Source organism: Cheilinus undulatus, linkage group 11 (genome assembly GCF_018320785.1).
Source record: "Cheilinus undulatus linkage group 11, ASM1832078v1, whole genome shotgun sequence".
Classification (NCBI taxonomy): domain Eukaryota; kingdom Metazoa; phylum Chordata; class Actinopteri; order Labriformes; family Labridae; genus Cheilinus; species Cheilinus undulatus.
Window position 1 is genome coordinate 39,208,534 of NC_054875.1, and position 21,842 is coordinate 39,230,375.

The 21,842-nt window shown below is 37.6% G+C and overlaps 1 protein-coding gene across 1 annotated transcript; it reads right to left on the minus strand.

Annotated features, from left to right (window-relative positions):
* Positions 1-1,824: 1,824 nt before the first annotated feature.
* On the minus strand, positions 1,825-20,247 carry LOC121517480 (ras-related protein Rap-1b). Its single transcript, XM_041799284.1, has 9 exons — positions 20,193-20,247; positions 16,583-16,745; positions 12,571-12,658; positions 10,823-10,891; positions 10,661-10,717; positions 10,421-10,561; positions 6,994-7,137; positions 5,497-5,615; positions 1,825-2,565 (listed from the first exon to the last, which is right to left on the minus strand). The coding sequence occupies exons 3-8, from the start codon at positions 12,625-12,627 to the stop codon at positions 5,526-5,528; spliced, it is 558 nt and encodes a 185-aa protein (XP_041655218.1). The 5' UTR covers positions 12,628-12,658; positions 16,583-16,745; positions 20,193-20,247; the 3' UTR covers positions 1,825-2,565; positions 5,497-5,525.
* Positions 20,248-21,842: the final 1,595 nt, after the last annotated feature.

The following is a 21,842-nucleotide window of genomic DNA, read 5'->3' on the forward strand; positions in this document are numbered from 1 at the left end:
ACTATAGGCAATGGCTCAGTTTGGTCAGGCAACCACCTCTTCCATTTGGGAATAAGGGAGGTCACTGTACTCTTGGGAACTTCCTGTCTCTGAACTCTGAACGCAGTTCTTCTGACCTCATAGCTTGGTTTTTGCTCCTGTATGCACTGTCTGCTGTAAGGCCTTCTATAGAGAGGTGTGTGCCTTTCCAAATCATATCCAATCAAATTTAGCACAGGTGGACTCAATCAGGGTGTAGAAACATCTCAGCAAAGATCAGGAGAAATGGGAGGAGCCTGAGCTTAAGTTTTGTTGCAAAGGATCTAAATATTTATGTCAATGTGGTATTTCAGTTTGGGTTGTTTTTTTTCATAAATTTGTGAAAATTTCTAGAATTCTCTGATGGCAGAGCCTAATGTGTAAAGTGTCCATCAGTTTTTAACAAACCCCATCTATACACATTCACATGCTGCTGATGCAGCAACGGGAGCAATTTAGGTTACGTCTCACCAAAGGAAACCTCGATGTGACAGCGAACGACTCCTGACTTTTAGGGTAAGAGACAACCAGCTATCACTGAGCCACATTTGTCCCTATATTACTTCTTTCTGCCTTACTGGGTTTACACATTATTTCTTTATGCTTAGATTTTTATAAGACTGTTTAAGAAGTGCCAAATTAATAAAGAAAGATCAAAAGGCCCAGAACAAGTAGTGTTCTTCTTTGGGTCCAGGTCAAATACAAAAAGTTGGGTACTACAGTTTTAATTTTGACTAACACTTTGTATATTTTGAAGCTTAAATTTTTTCTGCCAAATTTAGTCTGGAAGGTCACAGTAGCAATAAGAATAATGGCTTACATTTTAACAACTAAAAAATGTAATCAAGGCTGAAGACCACGATGTTTGATCAACTAAAACCCTTAATTATTATTAGTTTACTTTAGTGATGCAGGGATTAATTTCCTACCCCTTCGTTGCCTAAATGTTCAAGCACAAATGCAAACAAAAGTGGGAAGTTAAAACATTTACGCTTCCTTTTCTAAACAGGCATGTCATCATGAGTTACTTTTATTCAGTAAAGTGTTGGGACTATGGCTGTAAAATTTCCAATCATACCGTATGATTGAAAATGATACAATCTATTATTTAATTTTACAATTTCATTGAAAATTACCGAGCCAAACAACAGCTACAATGATTTCCTAAGACAGGGGTGCAAAAGAGGAATAAATCCATTAGAAATGGCAAGAAAACTCCTGCACTTGGCCTAAATTGTATCAAAACTTTTCCCATTTAGACAGCAGAGGAGTTCCCATGCAATATTTCTGTAATTAAAAAGAAGAAATTATCCAGGACTGGCATGGCTTTTCCTTGAATCATATCAGACTAAAAATCAGTTATTGTGACATCTCAAGCGGGCCTGCATGTCTCATCTTACTGAGGTGGAGCAGCTGAGCCTCTTCTGCCGTCACCATGTGATCACAGTTTCTATTCTGCTTTCGGGTTCCTCTTTTCTCCTTCCTCTCCCAGCTCCAACCTCCACAACTCCTCCTCTAAAGCTCTGGTGACTCCAGCAGAGGCTGTCATTTCTGCCGACAGGAAACACTACAGTTACACTTAGCCTGTCGATGCTCTCTGGGAGGTATCGATCCACCGACTACTGAGAGTCCTGAGTGATGCATTACTGAGTTCAGCCACTGTCTGCTATGGAAACAAAACACGAATGACAGTAAAAGTGGTCCGTCCATACTTGGAGCGAATAAAAACTGCAGCTTTCCACAAAAACACATTAATGTTTAACCAGATTAACATGTTCAATAAAGAAAAAACAAGACCGAAAATAATGAAAATGTACTAAAATTTAATCATTCATAAAAGCTGGAAAATCATCTGTGACAGCAATATTAGAGTTGGTTTAGTACAATATATTTTCAGCCTCAAGACACAAATCAGAACCATTTTCCCCCATCAGTCTATAAAATACTAATTTCCTTAGCTTTATTATGCAAAAATGGAAGTAGAATATATTATGGGAAATATGGAAGGCTTGCAGCTTTCGATAAAAAACAAAGTCACTTAGGAAAGATGTTATCTCATCAATACACATCCTGGTAAGTAGGAGCGAGTAACTTATGGACAATGATGCATCTTTGTAGACACTGTTAGTGCAGAAATGTACGAGAAGGCCAACATTTCACATGGTTTCTTTTGCAAAAAGTATTGTCACAAATATGCCAAAGATTGATGTTATGTTTAATAAAATATTTTAGTTCCCATATATGGATTTAATAAACCCATGGTCTCTTCTTTCACACTGATATTTCCAAAAGAAAGACACCATGGAGAAGAGAAAAGAAGAAGAAACCAAACAAAAAACAAAAACAGAGTTGTCACCAGGCTGACAATACAAAAAAAGTTGGATTTCTTTGCCGTTAAAAAGAAGAGACAAGTATCTTGAGAGTATGTGCCGTCTCCTGCTGTTTTTCGAGTGGTGGAGTTTCTCTGTCAGCCTTTTTCAAAACGCTCTGGAGAGGACTTGGAATGCTGGCACGATCCACTGGGAAACTGTTAATCATTACACGTTTCTGCAAGCAGGACAAAAAGATGTCAGGACATACTAAACTAGAATAACTGCCTCCTGGTTGTCTGCATCTGCCAACCAGAGACAATACAGTTTCATCCATTAACATTTCCTGCAGAATAATGCTGGAATCAGGATTGATTTGTAAATTTTAAACAAATCACCCTGCCACTGTCATAGTTCCTATGAGGAGTTTTTTAATTGGTTTTGAGAAACAGATTTAAAACAGGTCCTGTGCCTCTGAGTGACCTAAAAAGCAAATCAAGTTATCATCAATGGGAATGACCATTTCTTTGTCATCATTTGGGAATGCACATTCTAGGATTTTGTTGTTTATACCAGATATAACACAATTTTTACAATTCAAGTCAACCAAAAACAATAGATACCGATTTATAAACAAAGTTCAGACATAAAACTTAAGACCTCAAAAAACACTGTAAAATTTAAGGAATTAGTACAAACAAATATTTACGGCTGATTAGGACTGATGTTAACAGCTGATATAGGCTGATGTTTACAGCTGATATAGGCCGATGTTTACAGCTGATATAGGCTGATGTTTACAGCTGATGTTTACAGCTGATATAGGTTGATGTTTACAGCTGATTTAGGCTGATGTTTACAGCTGATTTAGGCTGATGTTTACAGCTGATTTAGGCTGATGTTTACAGCTGATATAGGCTGATGTTTACAGCTGATTTAGGCTGATGTTTACAGCTGATATAGGCTGATGTTTACAGCTGATATAGGCTGATGTTTACAGCTGATACAGGCCGATGTTTACAGCTGACTTGTTAATATTGGCGTATATTTTTCTTTTCTACCAATATGATAATTTATTTTTTAAGCTAGTATCTACATCATGCTAATATCACGCATTAGTATAATTTTTCACGCCTATATAATTTGCCATGGGATTTGTGGCATGCTTAAGAAGAACATCTATTATTTTGCTTCACAGCAAATAATCAAAGTAAGTGATAAATTTAAATATCAAAAGAGAGCAGGATCACATTTTTGTCAAAACATTACCAACAAATGTAGAGGACAAAATCAGCAAAGATACACAGTGGGTCTCAAAATCAACACAAACCACAAAATATTCACAGGAATATCAAAAAAACCACCCTATTTATTAAACCTGTTTTTACAGGAAGGCCATTTTGATTGAAGTTCCAAGTTAATTTTGTGATTCATTTAATCTGCTTTATTCTAATCTCTGTAATCTTTGCTGTGTTTAATACTGTGCATTCATCTTGATATTTTCCTTTTTATCTTTTTTAATCTGTCCCTGTTTTTATCTTGTTTTATTCCATGCACTTGTAAAGCAAGTTGTAACTGTGTCCTGATAAGTACTACATAAATAAAGTTATTATTGTTATTTGTCTATGTTTCAATGAAGAGCACAGTTCTGTCAGTAGACACTTCTTGTAACAGGGAAACGAGATACGGGAGGGAAAAGTGATGGGAAATCATGCACTAATTGATAAGTGGTCCCGTCACTCTGTTGGATATTCTCTTGGATAGATAGAAAGAAATTAAAAAAGTGGATTAAAATGGAAAATTTCCTCCAGGTGGGGCTAACTTAAAGCCTCCAAAGAATAGGACAACCAAATTCCAAACAGTCCATCCTTGAGTCTAAGCAGACATTAGGGCCAGATTTGAAAAAAAAATCCCTTTCAACAGTCCTTTGTATGTCTTCTTCATTAGAATAAGTCTACATTAAGTAAAGAAAGACATAGGTTAACCTAAGGACACGTGATTGACTCCTGTCATTATTGTTACTGAAGTAGAGGCATTAAAATGAGTCAGACAGGAGCTGATTATTGAGGCAAAAAAAGCCAGTGTTTTGGAAACCACTTGCCAAGTTAGTCTTTAATAATAACACAAATTATTTCTGACAAATTTACTCTGATAAAATTTTAAAAAGTGAAAGGTAGCCAGGGTTACCACTTACACGACAGTTGTGGTTCTGGCAATCCCCATATTGAAATAGATGGCGTAAAAGAAAGTACTGTAGTCTTAAAAATAGAGCCAAAGCACAGACAAATAGACGAACAGCAAAGTCTAAAATTCAAACATCTCTTCTCTAGTTCTCTTACCATAAAAAATAAAAAACTGAGCCACTTTTCGTAAAGTTTTCTGCAATAAATGAGGGTGTATGGCTAGATTTTAAGGGTTTTTATTAAGGCTAGCTTAATGATAACTATGATTTTAAAACACTGACCTGCAGAAGCACATTTTTAAGCTATAATTTTTTACTACTTTCTTACATAATTGATTGTTATTTCCATGCCTTTATAAGTTTCTAATATTCTACCTCACTAATTTTTCATATATAATCTGGGAATATAAACTGGAATGGAAATAACTAACAGAACCAAATTTTAGTCCATGTGTATCGATGGATCATATTTGATTCTTAGAGTGAAGTAAAGCTACAGTTACAAGGCTCAAGCAGCAGATGGAGCCACAATATTCCTGAAAGGCTTCCAAGGTAAAAGATTTACATGAAATGACAACATAAAAAGGCATCAATTAAAACCTGAAGCTCCTCGGTGGATTCATACACATTTTCTTTATACATTTCCTTTCACCAGCTCATATTAAAACATGGTTGTATAAGAGATGGCACATAAAGAGAATAAAACCTAGAGATGGCTACACTAATTCATCTCTCCCTCCCTAAAGGTTCCCTCATAAACCTGCAGAAGTGCTTTAATGAGTCATCATGCTTCAAGGATATCCACAGTGCTTTCAACATCCATTTTCAGTGCAACACAAAACATGCTTGTGCATTATCAAAATTTATGACCTTACTTGGATAATTACTTTACTAAAAGCTGTAAACCTTCAGTGACAATCCAGAGCTCAGTGAGCGGTGGGAGCCCCTCACATGTCTGGAATACATTTTCTATCAACGCCCACTCACCTGGCCCGGAGCTGCTGTGGGAGGGCGTTTTAGAGCAGTGTGCAACTCGACTTCTTTTTTGTCTTCTTCTTTTCCATCGGCGTTTTTCTGTTGATCTGTCGCACCAGATCATAGAAAATCTAAAACACAGGAAGTTTAGACATGTCAATGTTTTTCTTGAGCAGAGAATGAAGAAATAAAATCGTGCAGTGAAAAGTCCCAGGGGCCATTTTCTCAGCTGAGTATTATGTATGAAATATGGAAGGTTTCAAACACTGGATCAAAAATAAAGTCGCTTGAGAAGGAGGATATTTGTCATCAATAGAAGTGTGATTCTATTTGCACAGTTAAAGAAGTCATTTCTGAGAAGCTGCTTCATGTAGCTCAATCACTGATTAAAACTGACTGACTGAAAATTTGCTTACTACAGAAAATCATAGGGCGGATTTCCATAAAACTTTGTGATAATGAGGCATTACCAAGAAAAGAACACAACATTTCAACGGGACTAAAACAAGCTAGTGCTCTTCCCTGTCAATAGACCATTTTTAGAACATCTGTTTTTGGGGTCATTTCAGCAGAAGCTGTCATATTTGTACATCCTGCAAAAATCAGCTTAATGGGTTCCCATTTCTAATGCATTATGAGTACGGGAAACCTTGTTCTTTATAGATGTTATGGACTTTTTAAAAATCTAATCCACAGCTTTTTATGATTCAAACAAGAGAAAATCACTAATTTTGAACTGCACTATGTCTGTGCAAGGTTTTTACACATATCAGCAAGACGGTGCATTATTTTTTTCCAGTACTTTTTATCTTGAAGTAGGAGTGGGCAATATGGAACAGCAGTATATATATATATATATATATATATATATATATATATATATATATATATATATATATATATATATATATATATATTTAGGACCAGGTACAATATCTATACATTTTGCATGATCTCTTTGTTTTTTAGTCCTGTGACTGAAGCTCTCTGATGGGATTTGTTAAAATACACATGTGGAAGGCAGATGGTATTAAAAAAAGTTTTGTTTTTCGTCTCTTTATCCACATAGCAAAATAAATGGATGAAAAAGTTTTTTTAAGTTGAGCAGTAACAAAATGATGGGTAAAAAAAAATGTAGACGATGATCCAAATTATGATGTGAATCCTGATCCACTAGTCAAGGATCTGTGGATAAGGGACATGTTTGAAGAGGAGGAGGATGTTGATTTGGATTTGACTGATCAAATGATTTTACAACTGTTAAGGAACTTCAGGACAAAAGCAATGATTTACAGTCAAATTCAACAGTTCAAATGTCCAGGTGATTTTTTTGCTTCATGTCTTTGTCTGATACAAAGGATGAGAAAATAAAGATTTTAAATGTGTTGCTTCCAAATAATATTTTTGTTTTAGTGGCGTTTGTTTTTTTGTTTTTTTTCACCATTGGTCTTAATGGGTTAAACATCTCTACTGTCCATCTCTTGTGTAATGTGGTATAATTAGTCTTACCTCATTAACATTGATCTTTGATTTAGCTGAAGTCTCTAAAAAGGCACAGTTGTTCCACTGACGAGCCAGGTTCTGACCCTGATCCTTGCCAACCACACGCTCGTCCTCCAGGTCACATTTGTTTCCCACCAGGATCATGGGAACCTGATCGATTAACACAAATGTCACGGATTAGATTCTCAAAATAACATCCCACCTTTAAGGCATCTCATTCTTAAACAAGCAAGTATAAATAACTCATATGTGGCTTTTGATCGCATGGCTCTGGGTTATGATGTTATGAACTCAACAGACTGATGCTTTCATAAAGAGAGACCTTAAATAAGAGCAGAGCAATCAAGAAACACACTATGAATAAATAAAGCACACACTCAGCGTGTTGCACATCCCCTCTCTAAATAAAGAGACGAAGAGACTGAGACCTAAAGTGGCAGAAAGACTCTAACAGCAGCTCTGACATTTCCACCCTGTCATAAAGTTCCTGCCCCCCCTTTGCTCTGCCCTCTCTCCCACAGAGAGGATCCTAATGAGGGAGTGATGAGCCTGAGAGGAGACACCGAAAGATTACACAGACGCAGACCAAAAGGTTATCACAGGAGAGAGACTCTGTTAGCTGAGGAGCCTCATGACACATGAGAGGGTAGTCGATTAAAGGAAACTGCAAAAATGACAAGCGTGTATTTTAAAGCACCAATCAGCCACACCACTATTACCTCTGTGCAGTTTAATCTTCTAATCCAGTTTAACAGCTTCACTCTAATTCAACATTTTCAGTTATTGCTGACATGGTCAGACAGATAAAAATGTAGTCATGTTTTTAAATCTTGCCTTTTTCTACTCTTAAATAACGACATGACTGTTTTACATGTTGAATCCAGTAGACAGCAAACCACAGTTACAGTAAAACAATGGTGTTGCTCTGCTGCCGTCATTCATTTGCTGACTTCAACAAAGTACTTCACAATAAAACATTACCTGTACCAACATGGTGCAGGTACCAACACATCTGATATCTACAGGACCAAATTACAACACAGATATTAATACTTCATTCGAGACCACCTCAAATAAAAGCCAAGAAAGTTGTTATGGAATTTGTCTGATTTATGCATTGAGGTACATTAGTCTCCATTTCCTATCTCATATCCGACTGGCATCTTATAAAGATATTTCTAGGACTTACAATACCCAGAGAGCTTTTAGTCTCCTGCTGACTTTCAACACACTTTTTCCTCTCAAAAGTATTGATTCAGGCACCGTTTAGGCACCAGCACTGTATAAAAAGTATCATTTAGCACCGGTATAAGAAAAAAACAAACAATACCCATCCCTAAGAATGACTGCACACACAGTGAACGGGGTGAATTTTCAAACAGCTGCTTCAATGCTCAGAATATGCCTGAATACTTAACAACAGACTGGTTTAGTCTGGTGCCGCTTTTTAGCTGCCTTTTTTTTCCCTAAGTAAGTCATAACCAGGCATTTAAAGAGTGCTTGTTTGACTGAAAACTCAGTGAGAACAGGACAGGCAGAGGGCAGAGACTCGCAGGCTGTGAGTGTGTCTCACAGCAATCACTGCAGGCTGAGAACTCAACTATTGATCTTTGCAAACTCCATACAGCTAAAACAGATGATACCAACGCAGCTGCACAGAAACTGCGCATTATGAAGTCTGCTGAATTAAATGCTAACGCCTTGCAGGTGGATGGTCTGCACCTTTTTCCCCCTTGGGAGATTCCAGAAACAATCTACTGCTTGTATACTGGGGCGACTCATATTCTACATTTTATGGTACCTTACGTTCATAACTTTGGTGGTCCAGAGGATGGTGTTGGATTATACAAATAAGAGGGTATTACTGTTTAGGCAGTTACAGTACTAGAAATCTAAACTTTGATATAATACTGGTTATTATCAAATAATATCAATACCATTAGCTGCAGTAAAAAATAAAAATAAAAAGACATTCTATTCTCTCCCTATTAGATCATTTTTTGTTTTAAATTATTAAAATCTGCAGCAGATTACTCTAAAACACTGGTTCTCAACTGGTCATACATCAGGACCCACTAACACCTCCTTAAGAGAAATTGCGACCCAAATTTTTGAAAATTTTTAACCACAATGTACCACATAACCACATGTATCTAATAAAGAACTTGACAGTTTGGACCCTTAATGGAACAAACCACAACCAATCAGAGCCAAAATAAACACTTTTAAAAGGACATCATTACAGAAGGAAATGCATGCATGCATTTCATTTTACCCAATTTTCCAAAGACAGGATGGGAATTTGGTCAGTTCATAAGGAATTTAATCAATATCTTGGGAAAAACCTGCTTGTTATTCAAAGAAAAGGACATATAAGTTGAAATCTTGAAACAGACACTGAAATTTACTCATTGTCACAGGAAAACCTATAAAACAAATGTATGTTTGTTCCCTTAGGGCTTCCATACAACGGCCTTTTGATGGATTTTTTTCCCTGCCACGCATTTCGCGACTCACTTGACAGAGCTTCGCAACCCACCAGTTGAGAACCACTGCTCTAAAATATCTACAATGCAAGTGTTGCACAAGTTAGCCTGCAGTTTACGATGGATTAACTGACCCATTTTTAACCCACTGATTAGTCTGCTGACTCACCAATCAGCCATCTCTCACAGCAACCAAGCCCCAACCTTCTTGGTTACTGTTGTGAAATTTAACCCATTTAAATAAACTGAAAATACCCAACAACTTGACTTACTTTTGATTTTTATTTCAGCCTCAGTGAAAGAACAAAAACGAAGATAGAGTAGGGTAAATGAAGACGACAAGAAATACACTCAGCAGCATCTTAAGCTCTGTTGATGACATTTAAAGGATATTTCAGACCCCTGGTTCCAGAAATGATTAAGTCCAGAGGTAAGTCAGTGGATACAAAACAACTAGCACCTGAGAGGAACGACAACAAACACTAGCCGGCATCACTTACATCAGACATCGATAGTATTTTGGGAAATTTTGACACCGACAACTTTAAAGAGATTTTATGGTATCCTCATTCAGCATACTGTATCTTTGTCTTTACTCCTTCACCAAGGCAAGGCAAAAAAATAATAATAAAAAAATCAATTGAATTTGAATAAAAGTTAGTCAACGGTTGGGTAATTTCAGTTGTTTTCAACAGGAGGGAGCCCAATGACAGATACTGTCTAATCTAGTAACAGTAACCAAAGAGGGCAAGGCTTGGCAAAGGGTCAGAGCCATCCATCTTTAAAACCACAGATATGGTGAAGTTTTCAACAAGAGTTATTAAAAATTATTCAAGAATCTGAAATTTAAAACCTCAATTCCTAACTAACATGATACTAACATGTTGCACTGCTTCAAATTTCCTCTTCTAATGTTACTGATGAAAAAGTGAAATGGCAGCACTTACGTCGTCGGTGTCCTTTACTCGCAGGATCTGTTCCCGGAGGTCCTGTAGGTCGTTAAATGTCGACTGCGCTGTGATGGAGTACACCAAAGCAAAGCCTTGGCCGTTCTTCATGTAGAGGTCTCTCATCGCTGTGAACTGCTCCTACAGAAACAAGAACAAAGACAGGAGAAACATCAGAGGCCTGCGTGCATTTATCATATTAGATTTCTCTATCTGAAAACCAGCTCTGGCTGGACTTACTGTTCCAGCCGTGTCCAGGATTTCAAGCATACACTGCTGCCCATCCACCTCCACTTGCTGTGTGAGAAGACAAACACGTTTTAATGAGACTGTTAAAGCATTTTGGTGGATAATAAAATTCAGGAGGAGAGTTAGATGTGTCGAGGTGGTTTCTGAGCTCACCTTTCTGTAGGAGTCTTCTATTGTGGGGTCATACTTCTCCACAAAAATGCCTTGCACAAATTGGACTGTCTGAAATAAACAAATGATACAAAGGAAATCATCAAGACAGTGAATCAGCACAAATCACTCATCTAACACCTACCGCCCATAATTCAGTTACATAAAATACACTTTTTCTTAAAGGGTTTTGTTGCTTTCTGAGAGAAAAGACACATTCAGGGACTGTCACTAACAGATTTTAAAAACCTTCCACATCAAATCATGACAAAATTTCCAAAAATAAAATAGTCCCAGGTGTGATGCTGTGGTTTGCCATCAGATACAACACAAACAGGAATGGAAAAGCACCCTCATTTCAGTTTGGCACCCATTTTGGGTCAATTTTCCAGTTGGTCCCACAATTTCCCTGTTTGGATTAATCAGTACATCCATCCTTTAATCTGGATCCAGTATGCTCCATATCTAGTGTGAGACACCATGACAGGGGATTTATTCGTTTGAAACATTAAAAGAGTTTTGGTTCACATGAGGATAGAATAAGTCAAAGTCAACACTTCAATGTTGAAATTTAGCATTTTAAGGAGACAAAAACAAGTTACAACAAATTCATACCCTTAAAAAACATCACAAATTAGATAAGAAGTAATAAAAATAGACAATAGAAGGATTTACAAACTCTGTGCAAACCCTATATTTACAAGAATTGACCTTATTTAAACCACTGATTTTTTTTCAGTTGCAAAACTAACAAATGTCATGGGTGGAAAGTAGGGATGCACAATATTATCAAAATTGGTTTGGGAGATATTAGCTTTTAAAGTTAATAATCAGTATCAGCTAAGGCTGAACAATTTGGGAAAATAATGTAATTTGCTTTCTAGAATGTAAACTTAACGCAGAAATTAAATTTGTGTATCATTTAAATAGATTTTATTGCAAACATATTATTATGTGAATAATATTAACTCCACCATACATTATGGAATAAAATCAAACACCAGAAATAAAGGGCTGTGACACATTTTTCTGGTGGATGTTAAGTTAAAATTACAGATGGTCATGTGGCCTTCTGCAATTTAGGATTTTTTAAAAATTAAACATTTACAGACTGTGTATAAAAATCAATTACACACTAGGAGAATGCTAATCTTTAGATGTCAGTAACCGACTTTTTAAGTAAAGAAAACCTGTACCATCCAAAATCTTTATCGTCTGGTTAGACAAGGAAAAAACTAGAATCGGCCAATCAAATTATAATGTGTGTACCTCTGATTTCACTGCTACAAGAGAAAACTGTTTCAAGAGCACAATTTCCATAGATTTTACTTGTTCATTTTGCTCTAAAAATGTATACATTTAGCTTCAGAATGTCCAAAATCTTCAACAAGGGTAGCAAGCCCCTGGACACCTATTCAAAGTTCAAGGTCCCCCCACCATAGTCTCCAAAACTCTGGTGGTAAACTCTGCTGTTTCATTGCTTTTTATTTGAAAATATCTCCTTAGTTGATATATTCCTGTTGTTCTTGCCCTGCATGTAATATAAAGCTCAGATTTCCAAAGATAACTACTCAGAAGCCAGTTCTTTAAGTTAACTTTACATGAATTTCTCTTTACTTGAGTACATTTATTAACTAGTGCTTTTTCTTTTTCTATTCTTGTACTCCCTGCAGCCCCAATTCCCCTGACAAATACACAGAATCATTTGTCAGCCCTGCTCAGTGTCAGCCATGGCAGCAGCCGTCACTCACCAGTGCAGATTTTCCCACGCCTCCTGATCCCAGCACCACTAGCTTGTACTCACGCATGGTGGGCAACTTCACTGGACAGCACAAAGATCTGTGAAAGGACAGAGGAAGTGAGACAGAGGATCTTTGTGTCTCTTTCAGCTATAGGACAAAAAACCTACAGCTCAACCCAAGTCTGAAGAGGCTTTACGTTTTTCCAACTTACCCTATGCAAAGACAAACATCTTAAAAGCACAAACTAGAACTTTAAAGTCGGTTTCACTGTCAAATAAAAACTTTGTTGCTCAATGAACAGTAACTTAAAGTCTTGAGGTTAAGCCAACGAAGCTGATGTCAGTGTGAACACCCCGACAGTGCGGTATCTACAACAATAAAAATCACTGGTGACATCACAACATTAAAACGCTGCTCCTCTGCCAAATAATGAACTCCCTTTCCCACCCACTACCAAGGGACTACAGCTGTCATGACAATAAGGGCGTCGCCTTTCAAAAATATAAAAATCCAAGAAGAAGTGAATGAAACCAAAGACCAGCTCCTCAGCTCCAGTAATTAAGACCAGTGTTTCACCCTGTTGTCAAACTTAGATCAAAGAATAATTAAGAGATTTTATCGTAAATTAATTTGCATAATTGGATCCGTATGATGCAACGTGAGCTGTGGACTCACAATAGATCCTGAAAATGAAAGAGCAGTCAGGAGGTAATAGTTTCAGTGCCCTAAATAACTTCATCTCATTATAATTCAGAGGAGAAAGGCCACTGAGAATGACCTATCATCAGCTCCATCAGCCTGACACAGTTTAGACAGCGTAGGTGGCCTAGAAAGGAGCAGAAGCCTGGGCAAGTTTCTCAGGCAGTAAGCTGATTTAGATGATATAAAGTTAGCTATTCTGTAAAGATTCAGAATCAGGATCATGTAGTTAATAAAATTACAAAATATTTGACAATATTGCATATTTTACCTTTTCTTTATATTAAATGCTACCCATATACAATGCAGCTCATTTTGAGTGTGTCCTTCCACCAGTTTGATCTTAATTTCATGTTTTGCTGTATTTCTGCAGATTTTATTTAACACTAATGATGTTTATTTTTTTAATCCGTCTGCCTAATTTGCTGATACTGAATGAGCAGGTGTGCAAAATTAGATTTTGCAAGACACTTCATACGATTGCTCGGTGTGAGAAAAATTTCATACAATTGAGAGTTTTGATTCCTTTTTTTTGCCATTTTAGAGTTTCTACAAAAATAAATGACAGCTGCACAGTTACATGCAATTTTATCACTATTGTCATCTGAGCTTATGCAATAACTAGGGCCCTATGAAATCTGTTTTATTTTTTTGCCAATTCCATTTTAATTTTTTGTAATTCTGTTTTTTAACAATTCCACAAATTTTACCAGAAAGAAAGAGTGTCTTGTTTATGTAAATGAATAAAATGTTCACTAATTAAATAGAAAGAAACTTAAATTTACTGGAAAACGGGTCACAGTTGGCCCAGGAGCCACAGTTTTAATAACCCTGATATAAAAAAAATATAACCAGTGTAACAGTAAGATATTTCCAACATTTTAAAACACATCCACGTTGTACGATTACATCCTAACTGATTGGCTTTTGTGCCATTCTTTGTTACAATTCTGCTCATGTCACGAAGGAAAGATCACTCATGTGGGGCTTTTCCATGAAATTGAGTGGCTTGACTCTTCTTGGTTTGACCCATTTAAGGTCACGTCAAGAGCTGAGGGCGCAACATTTTAAGTCGATGACATTAAATAACTGCAATTCAGTAGATATAGTTTTGTTCAAGAGCTGGCCATTGTTTCTACTTCAAAGTTTCTTCTTTTTTAACGACAGTCCAGGAGGTATTTCAAAGTTTGTGCAGCGGGTGCTACTTCAACACATCTGCAAGGCTTCCCCGAGTGATGGTGAACAGCTGTGATGTCCCTGTGGTGCACTTTGAGGCAGGGCGAGCACGCTTGGGCCCCGCTCCGGAGCAGGACCAATCTGGGCACAGCCTGGTGCGGCCAAACTGGTGATGGAAAGTAAACCAGCACAGCTTGGTTCGGATCGGTGCAGCCAGAGGTCATAGCGGGAAAACTCCATTAATACACCACATGAAAATCTGGCCGTATAACCTTTAGAGCCATCTGATAATTGGATCTTTGCTGACTTTGGTCAGAAGGTGGAATCTGGCCAAAAGTCACCAAGATTTTCATACAGTATTTTTTCATATTGCAGTATATACTGCAGATAGGAAAAAAATAATACAATGCCATGCTTTCTAGCACTGGTCAACCCTAGTATGCATGCATTTTTATAAGGAGTAATAAGCAGTACTTTTATAAATATTTATTTTTTAGGGGTACTGGTTCGGCTCAGTTGGGCAACACACTGTTCCTGTGATCGATGCTCAGTCTCAGCACTGTTTGGCGCATATCTTCCCCCACTCTCTCTCCCCATTTTTCCTGTCTCCTGTTTCCCGTGTCATTATTTGTTGGGGCTTTCTATGCCTTATTAAGCTACAGTCTAGTGGATAGAGTTGGGAATTGGGGAGAGAGCGTGGGCAATGATGCAGGAAAGAAGCCACAGGTGGGACTTGAACCCAGGCCGTCTGCATCAGGGACACCAGCCTCTGTACATGGGATGTGCAAGCTAACTAACAGGCCAAAGACACCACAATAAGTAGTGTTTTGATGGCAGCAAATTCAGAAACCTCTTTCTTGACTAAACAAGTGTTTATTGTACATTTGCATCTGTATACTATTAGAGGATAATTGTACTAGTCATTGTACTGCACACCTGTACAACAGTAACTTTCTTCATTCAGTCCTATCACACAGATCATGTAGGATACTGTTATATATATTGAGCTTTTTACTATTGATTTTTATAATCTGGTTGACGGTAGGAGCACTGTTTTCCCACTGGCCTTCTGCTTTTACAGTTTTTTATGGCTTTGTTTACCACTTGTTTTTGATTCTGTTTGCCATTAATACAATTACAGTTTTCCTATGATTAGATTAATAAATTCAAGCATTTCATTATAAACCACATGCAACATATAAGCCCAGTGTCATGAGTGATATATTGCCACATCATTTTAATTAATTCTGTTTATTATTTCATGTGAATTAGAAACCCAATCAGGTAACAGCAGATAAAAGCATCAATAGGAGCTGATGATCATTTAACAAATCTGTTCACCAACATGTACAGAGGTTCATGTAGTGAAGAAAGCTTTTGAGGTGCTGTGTTTTAAATGCTATTCTGAAATGCAAATGTGATCCCATTTGATGTTCAAATGTCAAAGAGGGGGTGATGCTCGCTAAAATCTCATTTAAGAAGCTCTTTGAATCTAGTGATCCTACTGTGGGATATTTGTCAAATGTTGCAACAAACAATACAAAAACCACTCTGTCACACTCGGCAGCATTTGCAATTCTAACTACGACGTATGAAGCACCAACAGAAACCCACAGTGTGAGACAGGCACACGAGGCTTTCCACAAAGAGCCATTGTGATGACCCTCCTCTTCTCAAGTGCACCATACAAACAGAAAATGGAGATCAGAGGGTGCACACATGACCACGACACTGAAATCATTACCAGGGCAGCGGGGATGCACCTTAGGGTGACGCCAACATCTGCCTGGTTCATTTGTTAGCCTTAAACTCAGCATTAAGGCAAACTGCTTTCTGTTTAGCATGTTAATTTATGTGGGTTTCACAAAACTTGCTCCGATGCAGTGACATCAGATAAGAATCCAAGACTTCCCCTGATTAGAAATGAGTTGGAGCTTTACAAGAACCAAAAACTTGCTGACAACCTTCATCATCCTACTCATAAACTTTGCTAATGTAAGTGCCCCCTTGTTGGGGAGCCATAAAGCAAACAGCTAACAAAATCTTACACCAAACGTATATTAAAGATTCAAAATATAAACAGCTACTCTGCCTTAAAATAAAACAATGCCTCACAAAAAATAAACACTGATGCTGTGAAACTTACTGTGTACACGGCTGCTGCAAATGATAACTCCCTCTACATCTGGGGAGGATGAAAGGGGGGCTGGCAGATCCTCAGGTACACTGATGTCAGCGGGCAGGTGCTGAGAGTCTGCTGGAAGCCAGAGAGCAAGGGTTCACCAGACTGTTCAGGATGGACGCTAGTCCTGAATCAAACCAAACATTAAGATTGTTAGATTTATATCAAAGACACATCAACAGTCCTGATAACACCAGAAACTCAATTTAATGCTTGCAAATCAGACAAAAAAATACTGAGGTTGTCAAAATCCTTCATACTTTTCTATGTTACATGGGCAAAAAGTTATTATTTTAAACACTCTTATTTCAATGATTGGCGGTCATCTTTAACCAAACACTGCCATGGCAATATAGAAGGAGAGCGGAACACCATTAAATTTCTATACTGACATTTCTCAGCTCCTTCTGATGCCTGATAAAGGACAGTAATCGAGATTACAGTACATACATAGACAACATTATGGGGACAAAAAGTTGTAATTTGTGCAGTTTATGCTGCATGGGCACAAAATGGGTGAAAAACATATGAATAAAGCTATAATATTTAGTAAGTATGGATAAAGAAAAAATATATTTTCAAGACCAAAACATCCCAGCAAACACTGAACCTTGACCATGACAAAACCTATGGACAAAACGGGTGTAACATGGCATGTGGACCAGTAACTATTTGATCTCAATTAACTTGTTTCCAAATTGAAACTCAAATTCTTGCCCAGCACTTGCTGATAATAACATTTGAAAAAAAATTTCAGCCAATGGCTACAGATATGTGTTTAGCGATGCTGACAGAAGCAGTCCCAAGATACCGAGTATAAAACATGTCCTTTTCAACTGTAGCTACAGCTGTGCAAATTTAGTTCTTATGCACTTTAATATATGCCTGGGTAAGATGTGACCAAAATTGTTATTTACAGAATTTAATTTTATTTTTCATTCTATTTATTTTTATTCAAGTGAAAAGACATTTCTCCTACCTCTGGTTATGCTCAAATACAGCTCTGTTGTTGTGTTTTCATGCACTTTTTGAGGTGCTTTTGTCATGTTGCCAAATTTAAAAGGGAGAGTATGAATAAGTGCATATTTATCATCAAATTGATCTGTATTGGTTCGAAATTTGACATTACCAGCTGTTTACTGGGTGCCGAACATGTCTGGCCCAGCTACATTTCTTGATTTTGAAATTTGGCCCAGTTAAATTTGTAATTGGTCTGGTCTAGTGGTTGGGTCGCGCCCCATGTATGCCAGTGGCCCGGGTTCAAATCTGGCCTGCAGCTCCTTTCCCACACTCTCTCATGCCTGTTTATGATTCTATCGACTGTCCTCCTTTATAAACGAAGACATTAAAATCCCATAAAATAAATACATTTTTTAAATTAGGGCTGGCGCTGACATTTAAAATAGCAACTCTGCTGTTTTCCTTACTCTGTTTTTGTTTTTATAAAATGTGCCAGGCATTCCTTGTATTGTAATGATCAATACATGACATGGTGAGGTTTAATTATAAGCCCACGTCGGGTTTCCTTCCCTCACCTGCACAAACTCACTTTTGAACTTTCCTTGTGAAAGTTGTGCTCACATCAGTTATGATTTCTCATGTGCAAACACTAATAAATAAATAAATCAAACGTATTAATCAAACAGTTTAGCCTATGTCTGATATTAATGCCTTTATTTTTTGTTTATTTCAGTACTTCTATTGGTTTAATCCTTAAACAAAACCACATTTTCTCTCATATTTGACCATGAAAACACATCAGAGTTTGTCCAACATGTCACAGTTCTGCTCAGCTGTGCTAAATGCCTTAAACTTATATGGCACAAAACATGAGCATCTGCTACTGACACCAGTTCATGCCTATGTTATTTGCAGATCTTTATTATAAGAGACAATATCAGATGATACTGGTGTTTAACTGATGCATCTGTGCCTCTCTAACACACACTGATGCTTTCTGCATTACTTCATTTGCTGCAAGACTTGCACAGTGCCAACATTTTTACTTTCATGTTTAACCATGAAAACAAACCAGTTAGTCCAACAGGTGACTTATTCTACATCATAAAAAACACAACTGATTGCCAGTGTTTTTCAACAGGCTCCATATCGGCCCATACCAACTGTTGCATGGCTTGATTTTTACTAAATCACTGAAGCTTAAAAGTCTGGTGTCGTGACAACCCTGCATTACACAGACAGACAGAAAAACAGGAAATAAGAATCCTTCAAAGCTGCTGTATAAAAAGTACAATAACACAGTATAGCAATGATTCTTTAAAAGGTGACTTCTTGCTGCCAATTTAAGCTTTGTGTGGGTTTACTTTATGAAGTCAGGAGATGAAAAGTCACGTGGTACACAACAAACAAAACTGTCAACTTATTCCCAGAAACACCTGTTGCTAATATACAGCTACATAACAAAAAGTTTGTCACAAAACAATTGTAACAAAGCTAATAAATCTATCAACCTGAACCAATAAGCTTAAACTAGACTACAGTTCAACCAGAGCTACAGGATATCTTGTCTGATGTGTGTCAGAGCCTGAAGGGGGCAAATGGGTTCAAACTCAACAGAAGATCACAAACATACTTCTGGCTGACCTCCTTTCGGAAAACTTATCAAAACTCTATCTTAGAAAGCCTCAAATTACAAGATAAGCGAGTATTGATCTGTCATTTTATACATTTATCAGAAATATACTTGTTCTCGTGACAACTTGAAGCGTAGTTAGTTTCGAAAGGAAGGGTGTGGCTATTAGTTTCCCAATGCAACAAACTGTGACTGTTAACACCGTGTAAACAGCCCATTCAAATGATACACTCTATCAGTTTTAACATAACTTCAATTAAAATTTAACCGTTAATTTGGGTAGTCACAGTCTGTCCCAAAAGTAGCTTTATTAGCTTGTGAACCAAAATATTAGCATTTCGCTAGTAGCATTCCGTGAATGCTATCTGAGGGTGTTAGCATGTAAAAGATACAGCGAGCTGTGCGGCACGAACACTGCATCAACAAACATCAGTTTGGTGGAGAGAAACAAACCGAACCAACAGCTTTATAACCGCCCCTTATGTGCAAAAAAAAACTTGCCGCTGCTGAACTCGCTCATCGGCTAACAAAACTGTTTCGCTAACGACGGGCTAATAAGTTAGTTAGCCAGTTAGCATCAAGCTGAACTCTCAAACCTTGGTTTGTGTTTCATGTCAAATTGGACGCCTGAGACGCGAGTTGTATTGCTATGTTTGAGAAGTACAACATTTCTAAACATGTAAGAGATGAAACAGGACGTTAAAATCCTCTCATTGTGTTTGAATCGACTACTTGACAGTTAGACATTAGCTGACATTAGCATCAGAATCTAGTCATCTGGGTTAGCATGTAAGCTAAGCTACACTGCCCACAGCTCGCAAGAATAATTTCGCTACAGAGTAGACAGGGGTCATTTTAGTGTCTCGTTGGAGACGACTGCCTGTTTAGAAACTCGTCGTTTACGTAAAAAAGCCACTCGCTGAATAGTTAGCAGTTTAATTAGTCATTTTAAAAAGGGAAAAAGCTGCTGAAGACACTTACCGTGCTCCGCTATGTGTGCGCTAAATCACACTGAGTGAATGTACGGAAGGGTCGGGGCAGCAGCTATTGATTGGATCAGGATCAGCCTATCACAGCGATCCAGGTTAAGGTACGATTTAAACCTCTTAAATTTAAACTCATACTCTTATTATCTTCTTTTCACTTATATTTATGAACATGCAAACGACAGTATAATGTTCCCTCAGCTGTCAAGTAGGGTATATTGAAGAAGACAATGACATCTGAATTCCGTCCTCATTAAAACATGTGTTTATGTAGACACTGATGTCTATGGAGTCATAGATGCGCCCATAAAACACTGATTTTGTAAAAGCACACGACAATAACCATGGTAATAAAAGAGGGGAATAAAATAAAGATAAAATGCAACAACACAGAAAAAAGCAACATCCATCAGCATTGTCACAAGTTTCCTTTATTCATTCTCATACACGTCCAGCCCCCAAAGTTGGGGTTCTGTGTAAAATGTAAATAAAAAATGCAATAATTTGCAAACCTCATAAACCCATACTTTATTCACAATAGAACGTGAGCAACATACCAGATGTTGAAACAGATAGTTTCACATCCCATGAAGAATATTAACCCATTTGGAATCTGGCAGCAATATGTCTCAAAAAAGTAGGGACAGAGCAATGTTTACCATTGTGTAGCATCCTCTCTTTTTTTGACAGCAGTCTGTTAACATCCGGGAAGTGAGGAGACCAATTGCTGAAATTTTAGGAGAGGGATGTTGTCCCATTGTTGTCTGATGGAGGATTCTGCTCTACTCTTCTATTTTATGATGTGCCAGATGTTTTAAGGTCTGGACTGCAGGCCGGCCACTTCAGCACCTGGACTCTTCTACTGCTAAGCCATGCTGTTGTGATGGTAGTGCCTTTCCAGATGTGTCAGCCGTCCAAGCCATCGGCACTAATGCAACCCCATATCATCAGAGATGCAGGCTTTTGAATTGTGCTTTGATAACAAGATGGATGGTCCCTCTCTTCTTAAGTCCACAGGACATTAACGTCTATAGCCTCCAAAAAGAGTTTCAGAATTTGATTTATCTGACCACAGAACAGTTTTCCATTTTGCCTCAGTCCATTCAAAGCCCAGAGAGGCCAGCAGCGTTTCTGGATCATGTTCACATATGGCTTCTTCTTGATGATACAGATTTGACCAGCAATCTGTGTTGACAGACAGTGATTTCTGGAAGTGTTCCTGAGCCCATACAGTGATTTCCAGCATAGAATCATGCCTGTTCTTCTGAGGGCCCAAAGATCCCATGCACTCAGTAGTAACCTTTGGCCTTGTTCCTTGTGGTCACAGATTTCTCCAGATTCTTTTAATCTTTTCATGATGTTATGTACTGTAGATGGTGGGATATTCAAAGTCTTTGCAATTTTAAACTGTGGAACATATTTTTGAAATTGTTTCAAAAATTTTAGACGCAGTTTATTGAGGCTTAGTAAAACTTCTGCCCATCTTTCCTTCTGAGAGACCCTGCCTCTCTAAGATGCTCCTTTAGTGAACCTGAATAGTTGCAAAATACTCCTCCAGCTGTTTTTCATTTGTACCACATACTTTTCCAGCCTTTTGTTGCTCTGTCCCTACTTTTTTGAAATGTGTTGCTGCCATCAAATTCAA